At 35.0% G+C, this 16,084-nt stretch overlaps 1 protein-coding gene across 22 annotated transcripts in view; it reads right to left on the bottom strand.

Annotated features, from left to right (window-relative positions):
- The window catches only part of SOX5 (SRY-box transcription factor 5), a 1,001,956-nt gene that overhangs the window by 98,426 nt on the left and 887,446 nt on the right, over positions 1–16,084 (bottom strand). For all 22 annotated transcript variants that reach the window (XM_041735837.1, XM_041735832.1, XM_041735833.1 and 19 more), the window contains one exon: positions 10,039–10,124. In XM_041735837.1, coding sequence (XP_041591771.1) covers positions 10,039–10,124 — 86 coding nt within the window. The remainder of the gene's footprint in view (positions 1–10,038; positions 10,125–16,084) is intronic.

Below are 16,084 nucleotides of genomic sequence, written 5' to 3' on the forward strand. Positions count from 1 at the left end.
AATAAATATTTGCTGAGTAAATAAAATTTCCAGGATACTCTGGGGTTTATAAAAATAATTTGCTTCCACATTCAAGTTTGAAACCATAGGGATTATTTCCTTAAAGGAAGTTATGAAAAGTTTATAAACTTTCTCAGATTTGTATGAGAAATAGTTTAGTATCTATTGACAACAGAGGAGTAAGACAAGAGTATATATTCTGCTAATATATCTAGGAAAAGAGTAGGCTTTGAAGGGGGATTCTAGAAAATCTTTTTTATATTATTTATTTAAAATGCATATTACATTAAAGGTATTTATGTAAATAACTTATTTTAAAATTTTATACGGTATTTATTTAGAATAGTTCTGGGTGGCTCACAGAAACTATTTATTTGCATTATACCCATGGAAAAACAGGACTCAACAGGAGGCATTATTTTTATTTTATAGACATAACTATTGAGATAAAGAGTGAGCAATAGCAAAATACAGAACATTATACTCCAAGTAACTTCTCATATTTGGGAGGATAAGTGAAATCATTGCTTTCCACAGATTCTTGTGATGATGGATCTTAAAATTAGACCACAAAGGGGAATACAATTATTTCCTCATAAACAAGATGATATGCTTCAATTTTACTGTTTGCTTTACCTGCTGCCCTGCAAAGTAAATCCATGTAAGAAAAGTCTGCCAAGTCTTAATTTGTGAGACTGCCTTTTAGAAATAGTTTTAATTTCAGTTAATAATACCTATTAAATAACTAACAATACCACACATTTATTATTACTTAGCACATAGTGTTTGATAGTTGGTAATTAATATTTTATTGTTATAAACACTTCATGTATGCTATCTCATTTAATCCTCACAATAAGATATCATTTATGCCCATATTACATGGATAAAAATTAAGGGATGGAGAAGTTAGGTAACTTGCCCAAAGTCACAGAGCTAGTGAATAGCAGAACCATGGTTCTTGAAGGCACAGATGGCTGAAGGTGCCACTTTTAACCATTACCTTATAATGCCTCTCACTAAGCAATAGTGCCTCTTAAAATATTAATCTAAAGATAATGCCTTAATATAACAAAAATTTTTGATTTACTCTTTATGTTTTCTAGTTATCCCCTGCTGAGAAACTAGATTTTTCTGTATATAATTAATTAACTACAAAGACTTCTGCCCTATGTTTACCAGTTTTATATAATGCAATTTACATGTTCCAGTTGCATGCTTTGAGACTTAGCCATGCAATTAAATGGAAAATATTCAAGGATAATATTCAACAGTTTTCTGATACCAACAAACACCAGCATTTGTTCCTCTTGAAAGGCATCTGTCTTCATTTGAGTTCTTTAGATTCACGATTCTTTTTTTTTAAGATTTGATTTATTTCTTTGAGAGAGAGAAAGAAAGAGAGAGTGCATGGGGGTGAGGGGAAGAGGGAAAGGGAGAAGCAGACTCTCCACCGAGCAAGGAGCCCAATATGGGGCTCGATCCCAGGATGCCAGGATCATGACCTGAGCTGTAGGCAGATGCTTAACTGCCTGAGCCTCCCAGGTGCCACTGGGTTCAAGATTCTTATTGATCCTATTAAAGTAATAACTTTTACTTATCAAACTCCTAAAGTTGAATTTGTCTCCATAAATGGTTCTTTGAATAAATGAATGGATACTAGTAATATAAACTAAATTGACAATTAGGTTGAAGAATAAATTTCTAATATAAATACAACCTGGGAATTTGAAAAATGTTAGTTGCTCTCTCTTATATATATAGCCAAGACTAGAAAATTGAGTAGTTTCTGTTTTTCTTGGTAAAATGAAAAAACTTTACACCTTTACAATTTCAATAAATTGGTATTGTTCTTAGGATTGAATCTACTGTTGGCTTCAAGACTTGCTATCCTTTTATGCCATGAAACATTTTACAGTGACTTAAATATGTTTTGATAAAGAGAACACAGAATGCTATCAAGGAATATGCATGGACTGATTTGGCACAGAAAATCTGGCATTGGCAAATAGTTACATTACTTCAAATACAATTTAAAGTTTAGCATTTATTTGATTGGCCATTACAATAAAAATGGGTTCTGTGGAAAAGCCTACATGTACTAATGTTTCTGTTAGCATGTAATGAGATACCATGAAGCTGCTGGAAACAAGGAAATACAGAAATAGCACGAAAAAGACACTGCTTGTACTGTCTCCATTGTCCAAATGTCAAAACAGCTCCTGGGAACCCTAGGGGTGGTAATAACTATGGAAGTAGTTCCTACCAGTTCTTTCTTAAAGGAGATTCTTGAACACTGCTGGGTTCTGACTCTAGCCCATATGGGCTTGGAAAAGTCAGAGAAAATGTTGGCTGCACTTTTTCAGGCCTATTTGCATATGTTCTTTAGTATGCAGAATGTCTCTGTATATAATTTAATTGTTGGGTTTTTTTTGCCTCTATTAATACATATGCAAATGACTCACACTTGCAGCTGTGCTGTATTAATCATATGTGTGCTTCTGTCTGTCTGCCCTGCAGGCTCAGGGTCGAAAGGAGAGGAAAAGAGGGAATTCACTCTTTTAACCTGCAAGAAAACTCACTCATGCAGACAGAAGTCCGACAGCAAACAGCACACCAGGGTTGCGACTGAAATGAGGAGCAGTTGAGCATTTTTCACCGTGTATGAATACGGTGATGACCTAAAAGTTACACAGAATCATACAGTATGTAGGTAGGTAGAGATGAAGACCATCCTTGCAAGTAATTCTTTCAATAAGGAGGTAAAAATCCTCACATCCAGACCTCCATATGATTATTTTTCCCTTATTGATTTTCTGGGCGTTTCTTGTGGTTAGACACATAAAGCCATGCTCAGTCACTTACAGTGGTCTGGGAAATATGAAACATTTATCTGTGTCCTGTCATAATTATTGACCTCCTTGGGAGACTGGCAGGAGGTTGATAAAAAGATGAACTTCAGTTTTTCATCCATGTCTGCCTTGATGTTACTCTCTATCAGATAGAAGCTTAAGCCATTTCCACTAGGACACCCATGTACCTTTGATAGCTATGAGAAAAGATTGATTTCTGTTGATATTTTGTATGATTCATTCTCTAACTTGATCACGTGTCATCTCTCATTTCCTCAATCTCAGAGAGTGCATGTCACTGATGAAACTGGTTACTGGAACAACAGTCCCATGTGATTTCAATTATGGCAACTTGTAATTCTGAGTCTTTATTCCAAAAAATATTATTATGGATTTAAAAGTCATCCTCCTGAATTTATTAAGAAGTTTCACTAATTCAGTAAAAATTCTTGAATGAATGCTACTTGCTTATTTTGAGTAAAATATGACCATCTAAGGATAATTTCAATGTTTTTTTCTTTGCTTATCACTATTAATCATTGGCTGGAGTAGACATTTTTGGCTTCCTATAGGTAGAACAGGTGGCAACCATCTTTTGGCCAACACAAATACAGTATTTATAAAGTGAGAAATAAATGGATAAATATTTCCTTCTAATTTCAAATCTTAGAAGCCTTGCTTAAATACAGAAATAGTATATATACTGCATTATAACTATTGCTATTAAAAACTTCATGACGCCCATTAAATAAAATGCAAATTAACGACAATGAACATGAGAAAAGAGTGTTAGATGGACTGTTGCCATCATTTGGTTTTATTAATTAGAAATAGATGATTCACTTAGCTGATTTTATCCAGTCACAAATGTCCAAAAGATTCTAAGTGTAACTTCATTTGGCTTAAATAATTATACTCGGTTTTTGATATTGAAATGAAGCTGTGTTAGTTTCCTATATAAATCAATCCCCTCCTCTAAAAAGAGACAATATCAGGAGAACAAATGTCAAGAGTATCATTGGCTCTTGAAAGAAAAAAAAATAGTAGCTTGAAGAAGAGGAAAGAAAATAAAAAGAGAAGGAAAAGGAGGAAAAAACATAAAAGGGTAATAAACCCAGAATATGATATTGCTGATAGGATAGTTACTATTTTGATAATGCACCAGTGTATTATTTAGGAATCACCTACCTCAGTGTTATGTTGGTAAGGTGAGTTATATGGAGTCAAAGTATCTACAGCAGCTCATATTTTTATGTATGTCTGTACATACATTAACAAACAATACAAGAATAATCTAATATTATGACGTTTGGTCTTTTGTGTGTGTGCAAATTCTAATTACTTTAAAGGAATTACATAAACGGCAATACATGCTAAAACACATTCTCTATGCAGAAGCCCATGGTTAAAATGAGATAAATGGAAGAAAGCACAGGAGAGATAGTTAGGGATTTCTCATATACTAAGGATCTTCTAGGAGGGGCTGAAAATATAAAGTTCCTAGGTCTTTAAATTAACATTATTTGTTCCAGAAATTAGTCATACACTGCTATGTTATATTATTAAAAATGATTATGACTGTTAACTCATGATAGTTTCTTTCATGTTGTACACATGTATTGAGCACCAGCTATCTGCTAGATATTAATCTGGGCACTTGAGATACATTATTGAACAACAATAAAAAAAATGACAGTTCCTGCTCCGGTGAAGCTTAGAACAGACAGACAATAAGTAAGGAAAATAATAAGTAAGTTTAGATACTATGTTTGAAGATGACAAGTGCTATAGAAAAAAAATGAATAAGGGAAATGGAAAATGTGGTATCTCTGGGAGGGTTATTTTGTGATTTAAACAGGTTAGTTAGGGTAGGCTGAGAAATGACATTAAAGCACATTCTTGAATGAGATGAGAGAAAGAGGCCTCCAGGCAGGGAGAAGGGTGTTTCAGGTAGAGAGACAGCTAATATGAAACTCTAATGTGGGAGCACACCTTGGTAGGTGAAGGGACAGCAAAGGGCTAGTGTAGCTGGAACAGACTGAGTAAGGTAGTATTGAACAAAACTATTATAAAAATATATTTTGGGGATCCCTGGACGGCTCAGCAATTTAGTGCCTGCCTTCAGCCCAGGGCGTGGTCCTGGAGTCCTGGGATCGAGTCCTACATGGAGCCTGCTTCTCCCTCTGCCCATGTCTCTGCCTCTCTCTCTCTCTCTCTCTCTCTCTCTCTCTGTTTCTCATGAATAAATAAACAAAATCTTTAATATATATATATATATATTTTTTTTTTAATACAGGTAAAGTAAGTACAGTAGTGCTAAACATGTTACTAGGCATATAGTGTTTTCCTAAGTTTAATTCATTAAACTAGAATAGATTTTTTATTATAAAATTTCAATGTATATCATTTTTTTTCTTCCACGAGTCAATGATGCCTTTGGTGTTTGTAATTTTGCTATTGTATTTTTTAAAGGATGTAAACTAATTTATGTAGAAACTAATCATTACTATTCAGCTTAATTCCAATATTATAGAGCAGAATAGCTATTTGAGCAAAATAGATACCTAAATTATAAATGTAATGTTGATTCATTCTTCACTCTTTCATTTAATAGATATTTATTGACTTCATAAAATACTACAAGCACTTGGTTAAGTGCAAATGATAGTGAGTCATCGTCTTCATAGATTTTGCCATCTTGTAGAAGCCAGAAAGTAGAATTTAAAACATTTTCTACAAGTGCTGTGAGAGGGGAAATATAGTGTGCTCTTGTAAGAATTACATTAACCTAGACGAGGGGACAATGAAGTATTCCTTTAAAAAGTGAGGTTTTAAGCTGCAACCTCAGGGAAGTAACAGTTGACTTGGCAAAGGTGATGGGTTATGAGGTTCCAAGAAGAGGAAATATCACATGCAAAGATCCAGAGAACTTGAAAAAAATAGGGAGTCATTTAAGATCTTCAAGTAGGAGAAGGACATGATCAGATTTTCTAAAATCCGAAAGATCATTCTGACTAATGTAGAGTAGAAAGAGCATCAGAGAGGGCAAGATGAAAGCAGAAGACCAGTTCAGGGGCCAATATGGTAAGTTAGGCAAGCAGCGAGGGTAGTCTGAGCAGAAAGGTACTAGTTATGATGGAAAGAAATGGATGGATCCTTAATGTATTTGTTAGGTGGAATGAATAGACAGTGAATGAACAGGTGTAGAGGAAGATGAGATAAGGATAGCTAGCTCTCATGTTTCCAGACTGAGCAAAAGAGGGAATAGAGACATTTGCTAGGACTGGAGAATGAGCAGGTCGAGGGGCAAGTAAAAGAACTGATAAATTATATTTTGTACTCAGTTCATACTGTCTGTAAACACCTATATATTTACTCTTGATAGCCAACAAATACTTGTCCATATGGATTTGAGGCTCAGGAAAGACTGAATGGTGGAAGAAACAGATAGATATTCCATTGTAAAAGTCAATGTTTATATTATATAAATTTTTAAATAAGCTCTATGCCTAACATGGGCTTGAACTCACACCTGTGAGATCAACAGTTGCCTGCTTACTGATTGAGCCATTCAGGCACCTCAATAAGAAATAAATAAAACGGTGCCTTGGCACACGTTCATTTGTATGCTCTAAATATATAATCCAGATTAAGCTATTTTTTTCCTATAAAAGATAAAACTAAATATATCACAATGCTTAGACTATTTTAACTGCTCCTATAGTACATAAGTAAGGTGATTTTAAAGTGTAAGGTATATTTTATTACATGGCAAGGATTTCATTATTTTTATCCAGGAACATGAAATAATATTTAAATAATTAATAGTCGCTTAATTTAAAACGTCATTTTGGTTGTCTTTAAAATAACTGTACTCAACTTCATTCTTTCTTTAAGGAAGCTTCTGATTTTTTGGTTTTATTTAACATTATATGATCCAGGTATGAACAATTACATGCAAAAGATTGTTTCAAAAGAAACACAAATGGTAGGCAAACAAAGTCAATCATGAGTAGGAATATATTTATTGTGTAATTCCTTAGATCTAGATGTTCAAAAAGAGAGGCTTGAGTTAACATGTATCTGTGTAAAGTGGGAAGAAATGGAAATGCAGTCTGAAGTAGATAGCTGTCCTTATAAATCTGGCTACTTCTTTCAGCACTGTGATGGATATAGCATATTTGTATGAGTGCCAATTAATCAGCATTATTGTTATAATTTGATTAGCTCATTACTGAGTTAGCAAAAGTCCTAAGAAGCTTTTAATGTCTCCAAAGTTTAAAATCTCCTGTATTTGGAGAAGCAAATATAATTGTTTAAAAGTCATGGATTTGGGACTCTGTGACCCAGTTTTCTTATTTGTCAAATGGAGATATTACTACATAAAACTAAGGTGTTGTAATAAGAATAAAATGAAAGCCTCGCCAAAGCCTGTGAAAGCCTTGCCCAAGAACCTAGTATAAGAATCTAGGACTAAATCTTAATACCTGGAAGAGAATCTTAGTGACTTTCAGACCTGGAAGTGATGGAGTCTACTCATGGTATTAGTAAGGGGTAGCAAATGGGGATCTGATGGAATATGATTAAAAGCAGAGTTTGAAGAAAATTAAAACAGGCTCAAACATTATACCCTACACTGAAATGAAACTTCTCAGAAATAGGTACACAAGATTGGGGTGAATGTTCAATAGGATTAAGGTAAGACTGCTGAGTCGGTGTTGTAGTTAGCCTGTCTCTGATGCATCTGGGCAGGTGTGTGGGGGAAGAATACAATTTGATTGTTATCTTCAAGCAAAAGGAAGGAGAGTAGAATAGGTTTCCTTTGTAGCTCTGGGGAAATCTGACGTCAAGGTTCAGGATCTGTGAATATAGTGTCAGGAATATGAGTGGAAAAGTAAGTTGGTGTAGAAGTCTTAGCAAATGTTAGAGTCAGTCCACTTCAGAGAAAAGCCAGATAGCTGCCATGACATGCTTTTGAAATGTGTTTGCATTTGAGTACCATTTTTAAATCAGAAGCAAAAAATATGTGTGTGTGTGTTTATGTGTATATGTTTTAATAGTAGCTAATGGCTTACCACCAAAGACTTTGGGATTATTAATTTTCCTGTTATACCACAGTGTTGGTTTACTGAGATCCTAACTAAAACTCATATATTTTAAAATCTTTATTTATTTATTTATTTTAATCTAAGATAGTCACACACACACAGAGAGAGAGGCAGAGACATAGGCAGAGGGAGAAGCAGGCTCCATGCACCGGGAGCCCGACGTGGGATTCGATCCCGGGTCTCCAGGATCGCGCCCTGGGCCAAAGGCAGGCGCCAAACCGCTGCGCCACCCAGGGATCCCAAACTCATATATTTTAATGGGTAAAATGCCACTTACATAAAAAAGAGCTTCATTCTATTTATAGATCAAATTGTAGTGAAAGCTAGGGCAAATACATTTGGTGGTCTTTTTCTTGTTTTCTGAAAATGAAAAAAAATTAAGATTTTATTTATTTATTCATGAGAGACACAGAGGCAGAGACACAGGCAGAGGGAAAAGCAGGCTCCCTGTAGGGAGCCCAATGTGGGACTTGATCCCAGGACCCCGGGATCATGACCTGAGCCAAAGGCAGATGCTCAACCATTGAGTCATTCAGGTGCCCCTGAAAAAAATTTTTTGTATATCTTGATATTTTAAGGGAACCTGACATATGATGAGGATGGAAACAAAAGATTTCCAAATATTTTAATACTATCTCTATAGGAAAATAAGTTTGGATTGTTGTCTAATGAAGCTACTTTCTACTAGAATCTTAAAATGAAACATAGGAGATGCTTCCAACTTGCCCGTGCTTCCTCTCACCATTAATCCAAGAGTGAAAGGAGACAAGAATGTCTAACTTGCTTTGAAAATGGACATCTGAAATCTCTAAATCTCCTATTTCCACATTCAAATATATTGCTGTATATTCTACCCCTTTCCCTTAATTTCACGACTCTTTTTAGTTTTACCTATTGGAAACACACTTCCCAATGTATTTCCAGCTCAGAGAAATACACACCACATGGTAGCTTTTTGCAGAAAAGGTAGACTAGGAATGATTGTTATTAACCTCTGTAAAACCCAGTATGTCTCAGCTCTTTGCATGTCCTCCCTCCTGGGTTTTCGGAAACCCATCGGGTCTTCTGACAATCCTCCCTGCCGACCAGATGTACCTGTCTCTTGATGCTACAATATAAAACTCTATTTTTCCTTATAGACTAAGATCATCTATCATGACAACGCACTTTCATGAATACAATTTAAGTTTATTAAGCACAACTGCTTTATATCTGAGTTCGCAGGCATACTGTGTCTTTCAGGCAAAGGAAAATATAAAACTTCTCACAGAAGAGATTAATTCTATTATTAGATTATCTGTCATTCCTGTTAATTGTGTAACTATGAAGTCTATAACGACAGAAACTAGGGAAGATTTTACAGGATGCTGATTCAGAGATTTCGATAGTTAATGAAAGATACCTTGAATATAATATTCTTGATGTTCTTGCCAACTCCAGAGACAAAATTTCTAAAATCACTTGGACATCTGGTAAAGTTATAATAAAGTTATCACTGATGTTCTTGGATATATGGGAATATGTACTCCTCAAGGCTAAAAAGGTCTCATAATTGATAAACGTCTGGATAAAGTTGCTTGTTTATTTGGGTGTTTACTTATTTGGTTTACTTATTTTTGATGCTCAATGGAGTTGGCATTAGCAGGAGAATAAAAAGACCTACAGAGTCAATAATATTGGGTATCCTGAATATTTTTAAATGTAGTTTTTGTTAAGTTGCCTTGATTCATAACAATCTGTTTGGATATCGTTGACAGTTTTTGTTCTTCTTATCTCCATGAAGACCATCCTATGATGAAATTAAGTTACACAGTAATCAAAGCAAAACCAGACCCATTTTTGTTAAATCATACTAGGGAATAAAAAATTACAGTAAGCTGCTTTTAGCACAGAAAACAGGGCTACAAATTAAAAGAATCAACATCTCAACTTTTGGTTGAGGATCAGTGCAAGTAAATTCAAAAACAAAAAAGTGTGAAACAAAAATCACTAGTCAGTGTTATTCTGCTTTAACACATTAATAGCTGTTTTCGATATTTACTTAACCTTGGTCTCTCCTGCATTGTTTCCTGACTTACCTGCAGTTGGAGCGGGCCTAAGCCTGGTGTTGCTGCGGCAGCAGCTGCCATGGTAGTTGGGATCAGCTGAACAGGGTAAGGGTCACCTAAGTAAGAGAATAATAGAGGTGTCAGCACCTTTTATCTACTCTCCACCTGCAAATTAAACTTGTGCATTCACTCTTTCCAAAAGCCTTCTTTTGTGTGCCTTGCTGGGGCCTAATGAAAAGCTCTATTGTGCAGCCTTTTACTAACACTCTTTTCACAATTCTGGCTGAGAGAGGAATGTGAATAAAAGGCACAAGCAATTAAGGCGGAAACCTCATCCTTTTTTCATGATGTATTTAGGAAAATGGGAGGAAAAAGTGTGCATTGATCAGAGGGCTGCACTTTGTAACACACACACACACACACACACACACACACACACACACACACACACACACATCCCTAACAGTCTTGATACAAGCACACCAACTCTCAGCACATTTAAAATGTTATTATAAAACAAACTTAACTAAACTTAATTCCATTTTAACAAACAAAAGATTTAAGTGAAATAGCTTATCTTTTGAATGCAATGTTATTGTTTTAATGCAGATATCCTCTTAAATAATGTTTTGTGGACAAATTCATAGCAAAGAAAACATTTTATGCATTTTTGTTATACAAAATACTGGAATCTTTATTATCCTAGAGATAAATCTTTATAAAAACATATTATAAAGAAACATATATGTTTCTTTATAAACATATTATAAAGAAAATCAATGGTTTCTCCTTGAAGGTTTTCTGTTTGTGGCGGTATCTGAAAAAACAAAATCTTAGTAATTCAAAATTAAAATTTTGTGTTTTTTTTTTAAAGATTTTATTTATTTATTCATGAGAGACACAGAGAGAGAAAGAGGCAGAGACACAGGGAGAGAGAGAGAAGCAGGCTCCATGCAGGGAGCCCGATGTGGGACTCGATCCTGGGTCTCCAAGATCACACCCTGGGCTGAAGGCAGTGCTAAACTGCTGAGCCACCCGGGCTGCACCAAATTAGAGTTGTTTTTTTTTTTTTTAATTTTTATTTACTTATGATAATCACAGAGAGAGAGAGAGGCAGAGACACAGGCAGAGGGAGAAGCAGGCTCCATGCACCGGGAGCCCGACATGGGATTCGATCCCGGGTCTCCAGGATCGCGCCCTGGGCCAAAGGCAGGCACCAAACCGCTGCGCCACCCAGGGATCCCCAAATTAAAGTTTTAATTCATGTGATCTATAAAGATATATAGATACACGCAAATATATATACACATATATACACATATAGAAGATTATAGGGTATGCTTTTGATGGAAATTTTTTCCACTTATAAAGCAGTACATACATTTTTTGTATAGAGCACAGTGATATGCTAACTGATAGGTACATTACTAGTATTTGAAATATGACCACAGTAAAAAATAAAAGATAATAATTATAAGAACAATTTTCTAAAATATAAAACATATTGTTTTAGTAATCTAATTTGTGAAAAAACTTTTTCAGTGTTGAACATATGGAAAATATAACTGAAAATTATCAATTAATACATTCCTTCAAAAATATTGAGTATTTGCTATGTATCAAACATTCCTCTCAACACTAGAAATAGATTTTTAAAGAAGACTAATATGCAGTTGTATTTACTGGATATTTAATGAAGCTTAAATTTTAGGGTTCTGGGAAAGGCCCCTAGCAGTCTGTTCAAAGGATCTTATGTTTTTATATTTGTTGCTTTTTTACTTTGTTGTGATTTCTTTTTATAAATGAAAAATCCATTTTTCAATTGAGTGTGTGTTTTTGAAGATTTATATGTAATCAAAATAATAATTATAAATAGATAATTACATATATTCTTAAGGAGGGCACCCAAATTATGTTTTTCAGGGTTTAAAATACCTGAATCTACCTCTGCTGATCTGGCCTTACCAGAACTTACAGCTTAATGGGAGAAAAATAATTCAACAATTAGTAGAAAATACAATGACTGTTAAGATAGGGAAGTATATAGCATGAGGCACTACACGGTGGGTGCCCCAAACCCAGTATAAGAGGCCAAAGGTAGCCTCCAAGAAGTTATTTTTAAGCTGAAGTCTGAATGAAGTGAAAGCTAGTCAACGAAAGAGGAAAAGGAAGAGGTTTCCAGAAAGGAAAACAATTTTCATGAAGAAAATGTCAAAAGAGAGTGTTCTATCATAGTCCAGTTCCCACATTGCTGAAGTTCAGGGCATAGTCCAGTTCCCACTCTGCTGAAGTAAGGAAGCAGAGATAAATGGGACTGGAGAGGGAATCAGGGGCCAGATTATGTACAGATTTATAAACAATATTAAAGAATATTTATTCTATAGGATAAAGGAAACCATGAACATGGAAAAAGGATGGGTTGAGTAAAATCATTTGGCCTAGAGGTTGGAATCTGTGATCAATAATAACAAGATGCACAGCTCCGTACAGCACATAATGAGATCTTGCACTAGGGTTGTGATGTTGGTATGGAGAATGATGGGGAAAGTTAAGGGATTAAAAAGAAGTAGAACTGACAAAACTTAATGATTGTTTACATATGAGAGTTAGAGAGGACGCAAGGATCACTCTCACATTTTTTACTGAACAGCTGCTGATTGGAGTGGTACTATTTTTTGGGTTTGCAAACATAAATGAGAAGTAGGATTAACAGATTGGACCTGGTATGGAAGGGGGAAGTAGAGCGGGTGGGGGGGGGGTAAGTAAATAAATCTGTTTTGGACATTTTAAGTTTGATATTATTATTATTAAATATCTGAGTAGAGATGTTCATTGAGGCACTTGGTAAACATGTCAGGATTTTAGGGGAGAAATTTACATCAGAGACACAAATTTTGGAGTGGTCAGCATATATCTGGAATTCAAAGCTATAAACTCTCATGATACCATTTAGGAGTTAACTGTAGATAAAATATAGGTCCAAAGGTTGGACTGTTGAATATGCTAATATTTATAGTCAGGGAGATAGGCAACTAGCAGAAAAGATGGGGAGAAATATAAATTTCATGTTATAGAAGCCAAGTAAAGAAAGATTTTCAGAAAGAATGATTTTTTTTTTTCAAATGCCGGGTTTAGTAATATGGAAGTCATTGGTGACTTCAACAAAGGACATTTTAGTGGAGGAGGATGAGAAAGCCTAATTGGAGTGTGTGTGATCAACAGAGGATGATTGGGCACCTGGGTGGCTCAGTTGGTTAAGCATCTGCCTTCGACTAATGTGGTAATCCCAGAGTCCTGGGACTGAGCCCTTCATGGAGCCCCAATGAAGCTCCTTGCTCAGCGAGCAGTCTGCTTCTCTCTCTGCTCCTCCCCACTGCTCGTGCTCTCTCTCTCTCCCTCAAGTAAGTAAATAAAATCTTAAAAAAGAAAACTGAGGATGATTAAAAGTAAAATTAGAAGCAGAAAGTGTAGATCCTTGCTTTTCAAAGTGAAGTTCTTAGAGAAAAGCATTGGTATCACCCTGGAGTTCCTTAGAAATGTAGGATTTTTGACCCTACCCCAAAGCTACTTAGGCAGAAAGTCTCTAAGCTGGAACCCCCAATGACTCCTACTTCTTAACTTGTATTAATGACCTTGTATAATTCCCTACCCTTGAATAGAAGCCAAAGTGATGAGATAATACTTTTGAGATTAGTTACATGAAGACTCTGGCTTGTCTTGTTTATCGTCTCCTCATCCCTACACTCATGTCTTGAACCAAACAGCTAAATTAAGAGTTGCCCTATGGAGAGGCTCATATAGCAAAGGAATGATGTCTTCAGCCAACAGCAAGTAAAGAGATGAGGCCTGCCAATAACCAAAGGAGAAAGCTTAGAAGCAGATTCTTCTCCAAGTTGAGCCTAGAGATGACTACAGTCCAGACCAACACTCTGATCACAACTAAGTGAAAGATCCTGAGCCACAGGTATCCAACACAATTGTGTTCAAATAAATGTTGGTTGTTTTAAGCCACTACATTTTGGGAGAATTTGTTAAAGCAGTAAGCATATACCTTCTGAATTAGAATTTAAATTTTAACAAGAGTCCCAGATCATTTGTACTCATTTAAGAAGTGCTGAAACAGACAATTCCACTGAGGTGTTTTGCAGTAGTTATTGAAGGATGTGCGATCAAGAAAATCATACTTAAAATGTATATACTTATAAAAATTATAGAATGCTTGTATGCCAGTAAGAAATATCTAGTAAGTAGAGAAAAACCTGATATAGGAGAGAGAGTGGACCACTGACTGATGTTACATGGATAAGGTTTATCATTTATTATTTTTAATATTTAATCTAGAAAACACTAACTGAATTTATGAAGTAAAGGGAAGTTTAGATGCTTAAAAGCTGAATATATATTATGCAAACTAGCCAAAATAACAAATATTAATGTATGACTATTAGAATAGGCAACTTAAATGCTAAAACTATGCAATTTATTTAGATTGCTCATTTAATCAATAAAATCTTATAATTAAATACAGCAAAAGTATAAAGGCTATGATGCGCTTCACAGTGATAATTCATTTTATATAATTTAGTTTCCCTGTTGTGAATTAATCAATTAATCAGCACTTATAACATCTACCATGTGACCAGAACCTGCTGGGTTCTTTGGGAGACAAAACCAAACTGAACCAAACCAAAACAAACTGTCATCTTTATCTACTACACATCTGTCTTTTCTAATTAAGTGCTTATTTGAGGAGTACTGACCACCCATGAGTTCTATAGAATCTAAGGGAGGACTAATTCCAGGCTTCAATCTTTAGAGAATAAAGGGGAAAGTGAGAATGAACTTGGACTTGAAGATTTGCAGATAGGAGGGGGGATACATGTTTTAGGCAGGGTGAAATGCACCAAAACATGTGTATACATGCTGAGGGAACAGAGAGAAATCAGTTTACCTGATAGGTGAGGGAAAGGAGGCTGAAGTCAAGGAGCTGGGAAATTTTTCATACCCCAGATTGGAGGATATTTGGATACAACAAGAAATGGATACAAAATGAAGTTTTAGCAAGTGTCATTAAAGAAATTAGGTAATAGGGGGGTTTAATAGTGACCCTAGATCTCTTACTTAGGTTGAGATTTTAACTAATGAACTTTAAACATATCATACTCAATTTGTTATTAACCATTAAATGCTAGTTAATTCAAAAGTACCCAAGATACTTATGCAGGTGTTTGCTATCAATCCAAATGTGTAAGTCTTGTGTTGTTCAAGGGTCAATTGCATACATATGAATAACTATTATGTTATACATATCCCATATTATATGTGTGAATATAAATGCATGTATATATATAAAACATTTATACATATGAATGAATAACTATTACGTTATACACATCCCATATTGTAAATGTATGTATGTATATAAAACATTTATACATATGAATGAATGACTATTATGTTACACACTTTCCATATTGTATGTGTGGGTGTAAATGCATGTATATATATAAAACATTTATAAAAGCTAAATAATTTTATGTATGTGTTATGGACTAAGTTGTGCTCCCTCTATCCAAATTTATATGTTGAAGTCCTAACCCCCAGTATCTCAGAATGCTACTGCTTTGGAAGATAAGCCTTTAAGAGGTAATTAAGGCAAAATGAGGTCATATGGGTGTCCCCTAATTCAATATGACTACTCTCCTTATAAGAAGAGATTAGAACACAGACAACACAGAGGATAACCATGTGAGGAAAAAGGAGGAAACGATGGCCCTCTACAAGGGAAGGAAAGAAACCTCAGAATAAAATCTACCCTGTTGACACCTTGATCTTGGACTTCTAACCTCTAGAATTTGTGATGTTTAAGCCACTCAGTTTGTGGTATCTTGTTATGGCAGCCCTGGCAAATTAATATGTTTGTCATACATGGCCATGTATCAGTGTATTTGATATTTAAGTAAATTGGAGAAAACAAAATACTGGCAGCAGGATAAGGAAACTGCAATAGCTATGATGTACCTTTAGTCATATTTGGCTTCCAAGATATAACTATATAATCATTAACAGGATATCA

The sequence above is a fragment of the Vulpes lagopus genome, chromosome 21 (genome assembly GCF_018345385.1).
Source record: "Vulpes lagopus strain Blue_001 chromosome 21, ASM1834538v1, whole genome shotgun sequence".
In the NCBI taxonomy this organism is placed as follows: Eukaryota; Metazoa; Chordata; class Mammalia; order Carnivora; family Canidae; genus Vulpes; species Vulpes lagopus.